General features: G+C 37.6%; 1 protein-coding gene across 3 annotated transcripts in view; it reads left to right on the top strand.

The window, feature by feature from the left end:
* The window catches only part of LOC121377262 (protein tyrosine phosphatase type IVA 1-like), a 68,936-nt gene extending 56,405 nt beyond the window's left edge, over nt 1-12,531 (top strand). For all 3 annotated transcript variants that reach the window (XM_041505190.1, XM_041505188.1, XM_041505189.1), the window contains 3 exons: nt 801-931; nt 8,168-8,242; nt 10,101-12,531. In XM_041505190.1, the coding sequence (XP_041361124.1) occupies nt 801-931; nt 8,168-8,242; nt 10,101-10,218 (324 nt within the window). In that variant the 3' untranslated portion in view covers nt 10,219-12,531. The remainder of the gene's footprint in view (nt 1-800; nt 932-8,167; nt 8,243-10,100) is intronic.
* Nucleotides 12,532-18,362: the final 5,831 nt, after the last annotated feature.

The raw sequence follows: 18,362 nt of genomic DNA, 5'->3' as shown, positions 1-18,362 counted from the left end.
CACGCTATCACGTTTCCATGACACATCAGGGGATGTAGCCCAGTGGTAAAGTGCTCGCTTGATACATGGTTCCTGCTAATGGAAAAATGTTGCAGGTTTCCTCAAACACTATGTCAAAATTACCAAATGTTTGACATCCAATAGCCGATGATTAATAAATCAATGTGCTTTTTATTGTTGCATGATCGGCTTAGGATCAATCGCTGTTGAGGGTCACGGTGAGCTATGCTATATCTTGTTCCATCCTGTGCTCCACAACTGGTCTAACTAAGGTGGTGGTATGTACTGTCCTGTCTGTGGGATGGTGTATATAAAAGATCCCATGGTGCTATAATTAGAAAAAGAGTATCCCACAGCATGGCGGCAGTGGGTTTCATCTCTTAACTATTTCTGTGGTCTTTAGTAGCATAGAAACATTATTATTTTCTAATGCAACCACAGTCGTATTATTTTGTACTGTAAACATTTGGCTGTACAAAGAACGGCGTTATGTCCAAAGGCTCAGATTTACAGCATTCATTCACTCGGGGCAGACAATTCATAATTCCCCTTAGCTCATTATTTATTCTTAGTCTTATCTCCAACTTCATTCAAGTTACCTGTACTTGAGATCGATTTTTCTGACATTAATGCAATAAGTCTTATTCAACCTACTGTACTAGCACAACAACTATGCAGTGGAGGAGATAACTCAGGTTGTATAACATGGTTGTTGTGCTAGTACTAGGTAAGTATGAATAATAATGAAAATTAGAGAGAAAAATGTCTAAATTTGTTTTCTTTTCAATTATTTATTTTAGGACTGGCAGTTTGATGATGGCACGGCCCCCCCTAACGAGGTCGTGGACGACTGGTTTAATCTGTTACGGACTCGTTTCAAAGAAGAGCCGGGCTGCTGTGTGGCCGTGCACTGTGTGGCGGGACTGGGAAGGTAACGCAGGCCTGTCGAATTATAACACTTTTTAATGGCCAGCCAGGCTAGGAAATAATACACTTAATGAATGAATGACACACCAGTGCAAAAATACACATTGACTATTGGGTGTTAAGTATATGAAAATATTATTTTTATATATTTATGTAAAACCACAGTGTAAGGAGCTGTGGGGGAAAAGTATAATCCAATACACTTACTCAACTTACTGTGGTAGAATAACAACAAATGCCATACAACCTGAGTCATCTCCTCCACTGCAGAATTGTCTTTCCTTGCCGGATGTATATCCATATCCACGTATGAGCAGACCATCCTTCTCAATTCGGCAGTCCTCCAATGTGGAGGAGATAACTCAGGTTGTATAGCATTGCTGTTGTGCTAGTACTAGGTAGTTACAAATAATAATGGAAATTAGAATGTTTTTTTTTTTTAAATGAAATAGCACGCAAATATTATCACTCCCAAATCTTGACCATTTTCATTTGCCATATATATATATACATACATACATACATACATACATACATACACATATACCGTATTTGACCGGAAATAAGCCCAGGGGCCCAAGACAACTCATTGTGAGCTTAGCATGGGGTGGGCTTATTCCCAGACAAGGGGCCAGTTTTGTTGAAATTTTTTTTAATAATAATAATTAAAATAAATAACAATACTTAAATGAACTAGGAAGAAAACAAAAAACTTTCAGTAGCATATCTGTTAATTAGTGTTCCATTTGTTATTAATAAATAATAATTGTTTATTAATTATATTGTGAGTTTTTTACTAGTATCTAATTATCAGAAACACACCTTCTATGTTACAATTACTTACCAGTGCTGTTTATTTACATCCAAAATTTAATGCTGAGAAGACTTAAAACAACAGCAATTAACAACAAACTCAATAGGGTATACAAACGTTTCTGACACAGGCAGCCAGCTTACACTACAAAGAATTGTCAATCTAAGGTCATTGTTCTTAGCCAATCAGAATAAGGTATTTGCTTAATTAGCATTAACTGCGGACCCAGTGTGGTGGTAAAAATAGACATTGGTTTTTAGTTCATACTTGGGCTTGGATACTTCAGAGAAATACTGCAGGCATGAAATTGAAAACAATGTTACACACTGTTATTGTTAAACTGCTAAATCTCACTGGTGGTAAAATATTGTGTTACATTTGTGTTTAATTATCTGCAGGAGGCATGACCTTTTAAATGAACTTTGAGCAAACTTGCAATTTCATGTTATTTATAAGGTGACGAAGTTGGGGTGGGCTTATTTACGAATGAGGGCCTAATTTCTTAAATGCTATCAAAACGGAGGGGGGCTTGTTCAAAGACATGGGCTTATTTCCGGTCAAATACGGTACACACACACACATATATATACTACTCAAAAGAATTTAAGGGTCAGATGATATTTTCAACATTATTTTCTGAATTATATTAGCTAGACCACAATGTCACGCATGGTATTGTTCCATTTTGACGAAAGTGGGTCTAAGCAACCCATAAATGAATTAAAATCCACTGTCATTGACACTGTCGACTAGTTCTAATGGCGAAAACATGCTTACATTTGCACGTAAATTAGGGTGAAAGCGAAAGGTCTGCTAAGTGCCCATAACTTGCTTTTTCACAAAGCGCTTCATTTGCATGCTTTGCACTTGTATTCCATGTTCCCAATGCTGAATTTCCGTATAATTGGAGCTTGCGTTCGTGTACGGTGCACACTCCAAATTCGACAGTGGTACGACTTCAACTGACTATCGAAGATCAAGGAAGGGCTATTGCTTGGCTTCAGGATGGCAATACGCAAAGAAATGTTGCTCTGAGACTTGGTGTCAGTCAGAGTGTCGTTGGCCGACTGTGGCAACAGTACCAAGCAACGAATTCTGTTCGAAATCGTCCACGTTCGGGAAGACCCCGAAGCACTACAAATAGAGAGGACCGCTACATCACCAATATGGCTCTACATAACCACTGCACGCCGATTACGTGACAATCTGCGGACTGCAACTGGAACTCGAGTGTCTGATCAAACCATACGCAATCGTCTGAGAGCCAATAATCTACGCTGCTGTCGCCAGGCTGTTCGACCACCACTCCTACCACGTCACAGAACAGCCAGACGTCACTGGTGCACGCTTCATCTGTGGTGGCATCTGTGGTGGCAACGTGTTCAGTGGGGTCGAGTGATGTTCACTGATGAGTCCAGGTTTAGTCTCCAGTTCAACGACGGTCGGGTTCGTGTCTACAGACGTCCTGGGGAGCGCTTCGCTGACGTTAACGTTAGACAACGTCACCGGTTCGGTGGTGGCAGTGTCATGGTGTGGGGCGGCATCTCTATCCACCACAGGACCCCCCTCTATGTGGTGGATGGCAATCTGAATGGAATCCGCTATCTGAATGAGATTATCCGGCCGTTGGTTCTCCCAGGCCGGCAGATTGGCGGCGGGGCAGTTCTGCAGGATGACAATGCCAGACCCCACCGCGCCAGGGTGGTAACGGACTTTCTCAGACAACAAGGTATCGCCAGGATGGATTGGCCAGCATATTCGCCTGACTTGGCCCCAATAGAGAACACCAGGGACAAATTAGGCAGGAGAGTTCGGGATAACCATGCCCCTCCGGCCAACCTTCATGATCTGGGTCAACTTATGGCAGAGTGGCAGGCCATTCCCCAAGAGTTCTTCAGACGTTTGATCAACAGCATGAGGCAACGATGTGTCGAGTGTATTCGCGCCAGGGGTGGATTCACACACTATTAAACGAATGTTCTAATGTGTAAAATCCATGTTTAACAACCTTCAACTTTGACAGCATGTCATGTGACTTTCTTGTATACAGTGACGTTTATTTGTGGTTTTTTGTAAATATGGAACAATAAATTAAATTTTTGGTGTAGTTTACATCATCAATCTAATACACTCTGAAACTTATTTGGTTATAAATTTTTGACCCTTAAATTCTTTTGAGTAGTATATATAAAAACATTCGTCAGCACAGTTTTACTTTGCATCTGAAACAAAAAGGAGGAAAATAACAATAATTGTAATAAAAAATAAAATCTAAACATTAAGCCAAGTCATAGACAAGTGGGGATTTCCGAACTTGGCCTCGTTTTTGCAATGTTAGCATTTGTTAAAATGGCGATGATTGCATTACAGACGACACCGCACGGTGTACAAAACATTTTATGAATTTGAAAGTCAACATCAGAGAACTCAAAATTGTGAGTCGCCCAACGGGCTAGTGGGTTTTGATATTGATTCGCCTGGTAGGTTTTTTTTTACTGTTTCTGGCGAGTGGGCGAGTGCAATTCTGCACCTTGTAATGGCTCACAAAAACTTCGTTGGCATAAAATACAAAACCAGTTAACAATCGTCAAATTACAAATATATCTTAGCATTGTTTTTAATTCTTTCAATTCCATCCACTTTTTATTACAATTTTTATGTGATACTGACTTATTCTAAATTTTAATATTACCTATCTGTGATAATTGTATTTTTCACACAGTTCTTTATACTGTGTTTTTATTTAACTGATGAATTTTTATATTGATGTTGATCATCACTTAATATATTGGATTTACCATAGTTTGACACCCAATAGCCGATGTATTTTTTTCGTGCTGAGGTGTCGTTAAAGAGCTATTCTATTCTATTTTATTCTATTCTATTCTATTCTATTCTATTTTATTTGGGACATTTTCAGCATTTTCATGACCCTTTTTTTTTTCTCATTAAAAATAAAAAATTAATTGAAATAAAAATAGATGTAATTAATGTGCCTGCGTTAATAAATGAATGGCCAAAAATCTAACAGGGATAATTAATTAATTAATTAATAATACATTTTTGGAGTGTTTTACGAAGGCAATTTTAGAATTAATTATTGGAAGCACCGCATTGATTAGGGCAAGATGGCACTGGACTATTGAGGCATGGTGCCGCACCACACAGTAATAGAAATAAGCAGAATTTTTCACTAGTCCACCGGACAAGTATACATCTACAAATCTACTTGTCCATCAATATTTTTAATTGTCCACCGGACAAGTATACATCTACAAATCTACTTGTCCATCAATATTTTTAATTGTCCAAATAAGTTGTGAATTTTATTCAAGTGCAAGGACAATGTTTTTGATTGCTCAGAATGAAACAGCATTATAAATGTTGTACTTGTCCACTGGAAAACCACTAAGGTACATTTTGCTTGTCCCAGCAGATTATCATTTGTCAGGACAAACAGACAAGTGCTTATTTCGAACACTGCCATACTGAAACAAGCTAAGGAAAATATTCCCGTGGGTATAACTTGTGGTCAAAATGAAAATGCACATTTTGGGGATTTTTGTTTTAGAAATACAGTGCAACCCACTTACTTGCATACCGCTTAATAGAATAGCCCTGCTATAAACATAGGAAGTCCCTGCACCGTTCCGTTTACATAGCCACTTGTACAAAAACACCCGGATAATCAACTACCTGTTATTAACATATCCCGCTTATTGTCATAGCAAAAACACTGAATTCCACGTGCCAAACACAGTTAATTGATTAATTGGTGGCTTATCTGCCAACTGGCCTTGAATAACAAGTTGTATTGTTTTAAGCCAAGACCACACCGTGATCATGCTGAATACATTGCCGCAAGTATAATAGCTGGTGCGACTGTTTGCACCTGTAGCGGAATTGATCTCTCTCGATTAATTAAAATCTTTATTGTGAGGAGGGAAACTAACATATGCGATAGATATCGTTATCTCCCTATCTGCTCAAGTGTCTTGTTTAAATTAGATGTTTATTACTTAACAAACAACACTTACATAATGAGTAGACCTACCATTTCGGTTGCGCAGTCTGTGCAATAAACACGTTAGACCCAACGCATGCAATGCATTCATTACGAAAATAAGTGTGAAACGAAAACGAACTGATTTATCTCTCTCCCAAAAAATAGGTGTTATCGAAGAGCTTGATAAAAATGTTTCTCAATCTGACATCGCTAGACGTTTGGGAATTTCACAGTCCCAGGTTTTACGCATAGCGGCAAAGAAATCCGAAATCTGTTTGCAGTGGGAACGGAATGAAAATCCGGACAGAAAAAGACGTCATACTTGAAAAGATGCCGATGTAGAAACAGCTTTAAAAACATGGTTTACAGAAGCTTGCAGTCACGATGTTCCACTTTCAGGACCAATTTTGGAAGAAAAAGCAAAGAAACTGGCTGAAACGCTGAATAAACCTGATTTCAAACCAACGAACAGGTGGCTATGCAGATGGAAGGAAAGAAACTGCATAGTTTACAAAAAAGCTCATGGAGAGAAAAAAGATGCAGATTTGCCGGCCGAAGACAATTGGGTGAAGGAACAACTTCCAAAATTGCTTGAATAGTACATTCCAGACGATGTGTACAATGCAGATGAGACTGGAATATATTTCCGAGCAATTCCAGAGGGCACCTTAACTTACAAAAGTAAAAAATTAAGTGGTGGGAAAAAACAGAAAGAAAGAATTACGGCTCTCGTCGCCTGTAACATGTCTGGGACAGATAAAAGACGCTTAATGGTGATCGGGAAAAGTAAAAACCCACGCTGTTTTTGTGGAGTAATAGACATTCCTGTTGATTATCAAAGCAACGCAAATGCATGAATGACGGGGGTCTTATTTAGACAGTGGTGTTGTGATTTGGACAAAGACATGCGAAAAGAAAAGAGAAAAATTGTCTTGATTGTCGACAACTGTTCTGCACAACCAGCAGATGCTAATGCAAAGCTAAAAAACTTGAAACTTATTTTCCTGCCTCCCAACACTGCATCATGCATCCAGCCGTGTGACCAAGGGATCATTCGCAAACTGAAGTATTTCTACAGACAACAGATCATGAATCGCATTGTGACAGAAATTGACAGTGGTCAAGACATACAGGCCAATACGTTTGTAAAGAAAATCACGGTGTTAGACCAATACATATGCTGAACAAATCATGGGGTCAAGTGAAAAAAGAAACATTGAACTGTTATCGGAAAGCCGGATTCCAGTCAGCTGATTGTAACAGTGGAAACGAAAAAACAACGTCGAGTGACATCACACCGCCAGACGGAATTGACCAATCAGAGTTTGACACGTATGTGAACATTGACAATAACCTTCAATGTTTTGGAATGCGAGCCAACGAGGAGATTTGTGCCGATGTTTTGCAGGCTAAACCGTGTGAGCTTGAAGTGCCAGAAGATAGCGATGATGATGATGATGACAGCGACGAACCTGTGCTTACTGCATCCGGTGCACTGATGGGAGTAAAGGCACAGACGATATTTGGAGTGTCATGGTGCGCTGAACTGTGACATTTTTTTATGCATTCGAAACACATATTCAGGAAACTGTTAGAAATTCAGTCAGCCAGACGAAAATAAATGACTTTAGCAAGTAGTAAACGTGCAAGCAATATATTAACCCCATGTAGTTGTAAAATACATTGTTTATTACATGTACAAACGTTTTATTGATGTTTTATTTTTCTTCATACATGCATATGTACTTGTAACTTCGTAATAAAATTGTCTGTTTTGTTTACAAGAGTTACTTCCCTTGAATTTATTATGGCCCAGCTTTTAGCATAGCCCGGATATTAAAAAAAAATTATTGGGCAATTAGGGTATGCAGTTAAGCGGGTTTCACTGTACTGGGTGTTTTTTTTGTTTTGTTTTTTTTAACTCTAATTTGTGACAATTGAAATGCATCATTAATGCATATAGGAAAATAAGTAAGTTAATATTAATCATTTATATACGCATTAAATTATTTTTAAAAACCTGTAAATTTAATTGGTATTTACCTGTCTGCATGTATTATGCAGTTTCCATGAGTTGGAATCATAAAATGTCTGTATTGCAGTAAATTCCAATGCCATCCTAACAAAAAGCCCACCCAAAAATCCCAAAGTTCAATGCCTGATAATGTAATCATTTTCAAAAACTTAAAATAGATTTTCTTTCACCAGTTCTCCATAAATTTCTGTACTGACTTCTCCCTAAATTATTTGATACATTTTTTTTTTTAAACTTCCACTGAAACCACCATAAAATTGAATTTATATAAAATATTTAAAATATTCATAGTAAATTATCTGGATTGAGAAAAGACTTCTCTTTATTTCGTCTGTTTAGCTTGTACCCCAAAATATTCCTTTCTTCTGTTTTGTGTTTGTTCCAGAGCTCCCGTCTTAGTTGCACTGGCTCTGATGGAGGGGGGTATGAAGTATGAAGATGCCGTGGAACTTATCAGAGGGTATGTGCTGTGCTGTCGAAAAAATTTACACTGTTTAAAATGTTTGAACACCTGGGGCCACATTTTCGAACTTATCTTTAGTGCTACAGTATCGTAAAACCATCATAAACAATGATGACACTATAGCGTGTGCTGTAGTGACGTCATAGCCTACAATGGTTTTATGATTTCATAAGACTTAACAGGCCCTCGGATTTCAAGGAAACAATTGTTTTCTGGTACCGTGTCAGTAAAATCACGGAACCGGAAAAAAAATCGCAATGATTATTATATCGAGTACGACTGTTCAACAAAAATAGCATATATATAATTATTATAACAGTTTCTGATGGGTTCTCATGATCACAAGGCGTGAAACCAAAATAGTGTTACCCATGAAATTTGAAATCCTATGGCCTGACTAAGATCAAAATTCTAGTGATAGTATACACTTATGAGTACCTTTTTATATGCCCATATTATGGTATGGTGTCTATCAGTCTATCTGTACATCCGTCTGTTAACTTTTTCTTGTCTGGACCATATCTTGCATACAGATGCATACAGGACAATCAAACCTCACATGTAGGAACAACTTGGGATGGGGGGGGGGAGGTGTCACGTACTATTACTAGGTCACTGTGACCTACTTTTCACAGTCTACTGCACATACCAGTAAATTCTTGTCCAGACCATATCTTGCATACAGGACCATCAAACCTCACATGTAGGAACAACTTGGAATGGTGGTGTGTCCTGTACTATTACTGGTCACTGTGACCTACGTTTCACAGGTTACTGCACAACATTAAATCCTTGTCCGGACCGTATCTTCCATACAGATGCATACAGGAACAACTTGGGATGGTGGTTGGTCCAAAACAAACTGTTCATCCATCCCATTGCAAAAATTTCACATAATTAGAATTGAATCATACCCGTAACATATTCATTAATATAGATATGGTTCTCCATCAAACTCCTGATGGGTATATCATGTGCCTCACCAGTACTCTTGTTTTGTTTTTGCTCGCCTTTTTGAAGTGAAAAGGCGAGATATAACTATTACATTTTTGGCTATGACGCGGGTGATGGCTTCAACATTTACATTAAACATTTGCAGCAAAGTTTAACATTTAAATCAGTTTCTCACAAGTCCAAGTTTAGTATTTGAATTTTCATTACAGTGTTTAGGATACTGTAATATTTCAGTTACAATGTTTTGTTTAATGTTCTATATAGTATTTCTGCACATTGTTTAGTTTACGATCTTATAATATTTAACTACAATGTTTACTCTAGCATCCTATAGTATTTTAGTACAGTGTTTGTTTATAATGTTTATTAGGCCAAACAAAATAAGTCTATGGTCAGCATGCGTGTCAATTTCGACACAGACACACACACACACACACACACACACACACACACACACACACACGTGTGCACACACGCACGCACACACACACACACACATGCACACACACATGCACACACACACAAGAACACATACATACATACACACACACACACACACACAGACACACACACACACACACACACACACACAGACACACACAGTACGACGTTGATTTTTGCGGGGCTTTTTTTGCTATGACGTAAAACCGCATTTGGAGCTAAAATGCCATCGCGCATGAACTAGAACGTGCATTCTGATTTCAGTTTAAATATGCCCCTTATTTCGGTATCAAATATACTCACCTTTTCTGTGCAATCCATGCTTTAAAAAAATAATAAATAAATAAAAATACATCATCACATCAATTCTGGAACTTTGGTCTGACCACAGACCAACTTTTTTTTCTTTTTTTGCCTTATTTCACTCACAAAAATAACGAATACGATATTTTACTTTCAGGAAGCGTCGAGGCGCCATCAACTCCAAGCAGTTGGCGTATCTCGAACATTACCGTCCAAAATCACGGATGAAACTGAAGACGCAGCGCAATGGAGACAATCAGTGCACTGTGCTATGACTATTTTTAGATTACGGGAAATCCCACGTGTATACTTCTCATGCCAAAAAACTCTGACTTTCAAGCCAATTCCACCATTGATGGAACTGGGGTTCTGGTTGTTCTTTGCCCCCTCTAGTGAACCCATTTCCCCTCCACCATTGATACAGAATGGACCCATCCAAGACAGGGTAACGAAGTGCCTCGAGTCATACTGCGCTACCCTCCATTAGTAATGAACTCTTCCCAACAAGACCTGTCGATCAAGTGATGAAGCTCTGTCATTGTGCAATGTTGTGATCAATTTTCTTTTGTGTATTTTTGAACCGAGATGTTGATTCTCTTTCTCGGTATTTTAACTGTTATTTTTTTATTTTTTTTATTTTTTATTTTTTGTGATAACTTGGTTTGGTTTTTGGGGACTCTCCAAAAATATAGTTTTGACTCTCCAAACATGCCACATATATATATAGAATTTGGTTTCATTTGTTGTATTTTTTCAACATTTAATCAATGCCACATTCAAAATTATTAAACTCATGTGTGAATGCAAGTCTTAGATCTATTCTGTTTTGTTGTTTCACCACCGTTGGAAAAGGTCTCACTGCGTCGAGAGTGGTATTTGCAGTTGAAGTCGTCCAACGGGGATAGAAAATAATGCTCACATCCCATCATCCAGGACAAAGTATTAATTGTTGTGTACTAGTATTATTTAAATGACGTTACCCCCCCCCCCCCCCCCCCCCCCCCCCCCCCCAGGCCAGATGTATATTGAGGGGTGACAACCCAAACGCGTTTTTTTCTCCTCCCCTCTTTTTTTTTTATATTATTCTTTTTTAATAAATTTTCTTAATGTAACAGGGTGGGTGGGTGGGACTTAATGTACTAGAGAAGGCAGGCCCTGTACGCAGCACCACCTGAAATGACCAAAGGTCCACATTTTTCTGTCAAATTTAGATAATGTTACATAAACATGTTTTTGTGTGTTTTTTTTTCATTGTTGGTTCCATCACAAGGAATTTGAACCAACCCCCCCCCCCCAGCATTAAAAATCCTTCATATTGGCCTGAAGGGGAACATAGATGTAATGGAGGACATACATGGTTTTGTACATAACGGTTAAACCAGTTTTTTTATTGCCAACCCTCAATGTGTTCCAATGTGATTATTATGTAGTTGTCTGCGGTTGAAATAATTGGTTGCCTGCTTGCCAATGGCAACCTGGTTTCTGAGTAGGCACCTTCAGTAAAACAAATTGCAACAGTTGCCTATGACTCCCAGCTGATTCCTAACTTGACTCACTCTGGGCCCTGGCGGTCAATTGGTTCCTAAAGGTCTACATTATATTTCAACCCCTGACTCGGGCTGAATGATACCAAGTTTTGTTTTGTTAGAACTGACCACAAATTCTACACATGTTGGTCACTTAGTTCCATTGATTGAGAGTGGTTGGGGGGGGGGGGATGTCATTTTTCATGGCTACTAGATTGCCAGACACATGGAAATATTTCTTTGTTTCTACTTGTGTATGTCTGCGCATGTGTGCATGCATGTGTGTGGAAGCGTGCGTGTGCATGCATGTGTGTGGAAGCGTGTATGTGTATGCGTATGCAAGTGTGCATGTGTGTGTAATAACATGCAACCTACCATTTTAATTTTATTTAGTTACTAGTATTACATTGGTATTAAATTTCAGTGTGAACTCTTGACTTTGAATTGTATTGTTAATTTTTCCATCTAATTCCCCCTTTCTGAGCTTTTTAAAAAGTTCATTCCTGTTTGTATATACTCTATTCCAAGCACTGTACTTAAATTATTTTTCACTTGTTGCTCCGACTTCAGATCTGGATTCATATCGCCATGGCATTTTGATTCAGATGGTATATATATATATATATATATATATATATATATATATATATATAGTGTTAGCATTGGACTCAATGCTTATACAAAATGGCCCTAGTAAGTTTTTAATAACCTAATGTTAAATCTAAAAATTATTTGCACATTTTTCGATATCCTAAGCACACAAACATTTAGTATTTTAAGTTAGCAATACATCCAGTTTGTCGTTTACATAACTGATTTAAAATCCTGCAGTTGTTAAATAAATTGCCCAAAGCCCTGTTAATCAGTCATCCCTGTTAGTTTACAACCTTGTTAATTACCCACACCCCTGCTAATTGCACACACCTTTGTTAGTTACAACACCCCTGTTAGTTACTTTCACCGTGTCCATTGGCTGTTACTTGCAAAATACTTGTGAACTTTCTGTGAAAAGCTATGTAACTGGAATTCTGTTCAAACCAGGTGTTAAAATTTCAAGCCCTGCATCCACTTAGTTTGTCTTTTGTTACAAAAATCACTGTCGAAGTCTTTGAATCTTAAGTTTGAACTGAACTTGATGTGGATTTTTTAAAAATGTTTCACAAATAATGGTGGGCTGGAGATATTTTTCTTGAATGATAAAAATATGTATATATATTTTTATGAAAAAAAAGAAAGAAAAAGATCCTGCTCTGCATGTGTTTTGTTCAATACTGAGTTTGTATACATGTAATATATTTCTGTCATTTTTCCAATACTGTTGGTTTGTGTCAGGACATTTCTGTGCTTTGTTCTGTGGTAGTGTTGTATGTTCTCAAAGGGTTTCATTCTGTACAGTGCACAACCCAGTGATAAAAGTCAATTAAACGTAGATGTTAACTAGAGAGCTGTTTTCTCTGACAGGATTTCATTCTCTACTGTACACAACAATGATATCATTATCTAGACAGTTGTCCTGACTAGAGTTACATGGTTTCCAAGGGTTTCATTCTCTACAGTACACAACAATGATATCATCATCTAGACAGTTGTCCTGACTAGAGTTACATGGTTTCCAAGGGTTTCATTCTCTACTGTACACAGCAATGATATCATCATCTAGACAGTTGTCCTGACTAGAGTTACATGGTTTCCAAGGGTTTCATTCTCTACAGTACACAACAATGATATCATCATCTGTAGACAGTTGTCCTGACTAGTTACATGGTTTCCAAGGGTTTCATTCTATACAGTACACAACAATGATAACATCATCTAGACAGTTGTCTTGACTAGAGTTACATGGTTTCCATGGGTTTCATTCTATACAGTACACAATAATGATAACATCATCTAGACAGTTGTCCTGACTGGAATTACATGGTTTCCATGGGTTTCATTCTATACAGTACACAACAATGATAACATCATCTATAGACAGTTGTCCTGATTAGTTACATGGTTTCCATGGGTTTCATTCTATACGGTACATAACAATCATAACATCATCTATAGACAGTTGTCCTGACTAGAGTTACATGGTTTCCAAGGGTTTCATTCTATACAGTACACAACAATGATAACATCATCTATAGACAGTTGTCCTGACTAGAGTTACATGGTTTCCAAGGGTTTCATTCTATACAGTACATAACAATGATATCATCATCTATAGATGGTTGTCCTGACTAGAGTTACATGGTTTCCATGGGTTTCATTCTCTACAACTCGATATAATTGGTAACTAGAGAGAGTTGTTATCTTGAAGGGTTTCATTCTATACAGTACACAACCCATCAAGAAAGTCGTAGACATAGATGTTAACTAGAAATAGCTGTTCTCTCAAAGTGTTTCATTCTCTTCAGTTCACAGTGATAAAGTCGACTAAATATAGTTGGTAGCTAGAGAGAGAGCTGTTTTCTCTCACAGGAATGCAATCTATACAGTACACAACGATACCATCATGTAGATATAGGTTTGCTCACTAGATAGAGTTACATGGTTTCAAAGGGTTTCATTCTGTACTGTACACAACCCACAAAGAAAGTCAAGTAGACATAGTTGTTAACTAGAAATAGCGGTTCTCTCAAAGTGTTTCAATCTATACAGTTCACAGTGATGAAGTCGACATAGGTGCTAACTAAAGAAAGTTGTTCTCTCACAAAGGGACTCATTCCATACAGTTCACAACCCAGTTATAAAGTCAACTAAACAGAGTTTGCAACTAGAGAAAGTTGTTCTCTCACAAAGGGTTTTATTCTGTACAGTACACAACCCAATGATAAAGACAACTACCGTATTTTCCCATGTATTCTGTGCACCGGTGTATAATGCACCCCCTCCCCCCACTTTGAACGTTTATTCCAAGAAAAAAAACATGAACCACAATATAATTAATGCGCACTGTTTTATTAAACCACAAAACCGACGGTGAATGCAAGATGTACCGTTTTCCAGACCCTATCACCAAAATTAACTAAAATCGAAAGCAGTGGTATATTCAAGAAACAAAACTTAAGTACTTGCATACATAGACCTACATGTCACACAAAATGTAAGCTAGTACTTGTGTACTTACATGTCACACATGCATAAATCAAGACAAAATTACATACCAATACACTGTAAATGACTAATAAATAAATGTAAAAAAAAATATGGCATATTGCGTTTGGTTCTCATGCCTAACGTGAATGCGCAAGATTTCAAATTTTTTAGTACTGTTGTATATTTCTGCTTTGACGGAAATTGCCGAATTAAATCTCATGAAAATTTAAAATATTTACGGTCCATTTTTGTCATTTTTGTGCACTTATTGGCGAGGTATGGATGCTTTTATACATTTATTTTACATTTGTTACAACCATCACAAGTGAAAAGTGATTTTTAAAAGGGTTTTGGCGTTTTGTTGTAATGAACACTGTCAATAACTTGTAAAGTACCGTAAACTACTGATTGACAGTTCTTTATGGGTGATTGCTGGATATATTTAATTGATAATTTTTTCTGTTGTTATGGATAATGCGCACACCCATTTTTAACCTGTATTTTTTTTTTTACAAAGTGCATAATACCTGGGAAAACATGGTAGACATAGTTGCCAACTAGAGAAAGTTGTTCTCTCGAAGGGATTTATGCTGTACAGTTCACAACCCAACGATAAAGTCAACTAGACATAGTTACTAACTAGGTGGTTTTCAGCGTGTCTCAGAATAAGGAGCCATTCAACAATTACATGACTCAAAATATGGCATTTTTATATATTTATATTCACCTACCTCCCCCACACCATATGTCTTGTAATGCTAACACCATTCACCTCAAAAATGTTCTACTTTTCCACTTAACTTGACAACAACAAAAGGCATATTCCCCTTATGTAAGTTGACTCATTGTAAGATTTTGGGCCATCCCATTTGTTGTTGGTATATTTGGAACAGTCTACTTACATAGGGCAGGGGTGGGAATTCTCCTCGTATCCGCGGTTTTCCTCTCATGGAACATTGCGTTGCCCCCGGACCCCTCTAGATTTCCTCTTCTTTTTTACAGTTCACCACCCCAACCCCTCTAGATTTCCTCTTTTTTTTTTTTTTTACAGTTTACCAATTCCCACCCCAGATAGGGATAATATGCCATTTGTTGAAGTAGGGTTAAGTGTTCAAACAAGAGAAAATGATCAAAGTTTTCTACAGTTTAGCTTTTGTCACTCATTTCACTGTCTCTATGATATTGGGGGTTTTGTTTGTATTTTTTTATGTAATAAACACATTTCTTTGGTAATAAATACTTTGTGAAACAAATGATCTTCAATAGAAACAAATCGGCAATGCAAATTTTTTTTTTTTAACTCTTTCCCTCTCCACCTTGGAACATTATGTATGTATTGAACAACCAGTAAAGTGTAAAATAAGTTGACCAAACCAACAACTGAGGGTTCTAGTATTTGCTCGGTCCCGGTTGGTGGATTTTTTTTATCTGAGCTAGTGGAAGGTAATAACTGTATTACAATAATACGTAGGGAACTAGCCAAACCTTCTGTGACGGCTAGAGACTTTTCTTAAACATTTGTTAAACACCGTGTAATCCTACCGCTGCAGTGCTTGGCTTGAAAGTAATTTTGTGAAAAGGAAAACAATCTTGGCATCTCAAATGTTATTTTTGAAGCTCGCCTGTTACACCATTATCAAAACCTCGCCATATAACCACGATATCAAACATAGTAACTTGATATTCTATATGTATCAGAAAGCATATTTGATATTTTGTGTGGCAGTTGCCTCATGCTCACTGTCAATTTCCAGCCTTGCATTGGTGTGTTGAGGCTGAGGTTATTACCATCTTTAGGAAACCAACTATGGGTGGGTGGCAGAATCCATGGTTGTGTTTCGTACTGTATATGCCAAACACTGATGTAAATATGGACAAATACAACCACGTTATTCTGTAATGTAACATCTATTACACAGTTCGAAAAAAACTACCTTTTTTCTTCTTTTTTTCTTTTCTTCTTTTTTAAAATTATTATTTGTTTGTTTCCTTGACAAATACTCATAAATTGTGTTATTTGGAATGGAGTTTAAGGTTTGTTTTGGAGGCAGATGTATATAGAAAAAAAGAAAGAAAAACCCAACGTAAATGGTGTTAAGGTATTTCAACTATGTTTCTTTATAAAGAAACAAAAATAATGTTTTTGTTACAAGAGAAATCCTCTCTATCAACAACAAAGCATTAAAAAGCCCCCAAAACCCACAATAAATCTCACCATTGCTGAAATTTCACCTGGATAGGCATATAATACCTCAACTTATTTTAGAAGGGGAGGGTGTGTGTGTTGGAAGGAGCTCAGTGGTAGAGTTTGATCAAGTCATACGATTGGTCAACTATGGTGAAGCCTTTTGGATTTTCACCTATCCCAACCAGTCCTCCATGACAGATATTCAAAAACCATGGTATGTGCTGTCTTGTCTGTAGAGATATAAAAGACCCCTAATGGTACAAATAGCCTATGTAGTAACTACAGATGTTCTATCTTACTGTCTACTTCAGTCAGTAGAGTGCACACCTGAGATGCTTTAATCAAATGATAGAACCCCCTCTGATTATTTTTCCCATTCCAACCAGTGCCCCTCATGACTGGTATATTAAAGGATGTTGTATGTACTGCCCTATCTGCAGGAAAATGTATAAAAGATCCCTTACTTGCTAATGAACAAAAGTAACAGGTTTTCTATGAAGACTATATCAAAATTACCAAAATCAATCTATGTGCTTTAGTGGTGTCGTCAAATCATACAAACATTTAGACACCCAAAATAAGCATATGTTAGACATAGATAGCTGTTGTTTAAAATGTGCTGTCGTTTAAAATGTGCTGTCGTTAGTGCACCATGCACACCTATAGGCCTCTACTGCGTCGTCGTGTTAAAACAAATATTCTGTTCCATATTTTAAGAATGCTACCTTATATTAAAAAAAACCGCAAACACTCCTACAGGCTTTAGTATCCTTATTGCATAACATAATATTTTAGCCAACAATAAGATTAGATTAATATTATGAATACACAGAAGATTATTTTCTATCTTACTTAGAGAAATAGTAAAGTCTATGTAGATAATACTAGATTACTGTCACTGGTTTAAGCTGGCTATTGGGTTTAACCGGCCTCGGTGGTGCAGTGGTTAAGCCATCGGACTATAGACGCAGCCTGGTACCGGCTCCAACCCAGAGCAAGTTCTGTAGGGCTCAGTGGGTAGGTGTATGGCTACTACACCCTCTTCTCTCTCACTAACCACTAACCAACTAACAACTAACCCACTGTCCTTGATTGACAGGCCAGATAGCTGAGGCGTGTGCCTAGGACAGCGTGCTTGAAACTTAATTGGATATAAGCACGAACATAAGATGAAATGAATGTTGGATTTAGTCTTATCTGGAACAAAAACAAAACATTGGTATAGCCAGATTTTTATTTGGGGGGGGGGGGGGGGGGGGGGGGGAAAGGTCATCCACACTGTCTATGAGTCATGTTACAGAGTGGCCCATTGGGCTATTACTTGTTCCAGCCAGTGCACCATGTGCTTTTCTTTCTGTTGGAAAGTTCATATAATAGATCCCTTTCTGCATTAGAAAAAAAAAATTGTAGCAGATTTCCTCTAATGCTTATGTGTCAGAATTACCAAATGTTTGGCATCTAATAGCCAATGATTAATTAAACAATGTGTTCTAGTGGTGCCGTTAAACAAAACAAACAGTGTTGCAGAGTGACGGGCAGATATAAAAGATGGAGGTAACAAAAAGATGGATGGACGATTGGGGGTGGGTGGGGTTGGGGGTTGTGGGGAATTGAGGGTATG

The sequence above is a fragment of the Gigantopelta aegis genome, chromosome 7, assembly GCF_016097555.1.
Source record: "Gigantopelta aegis isolate Gae_Host chromosome 7, Gae_host_genome, whole genome shotgun sequence".
Lineage (NCBI taxonomy): Eukaryota > Metazoa > Mollusca > Gastropoda > Neomphalida > Peltospiridae > Gigantopelta > Gigantopelta aegis.
This window is presented reverse-complemented; position numbering and strand designations above follow the sequence as displayed.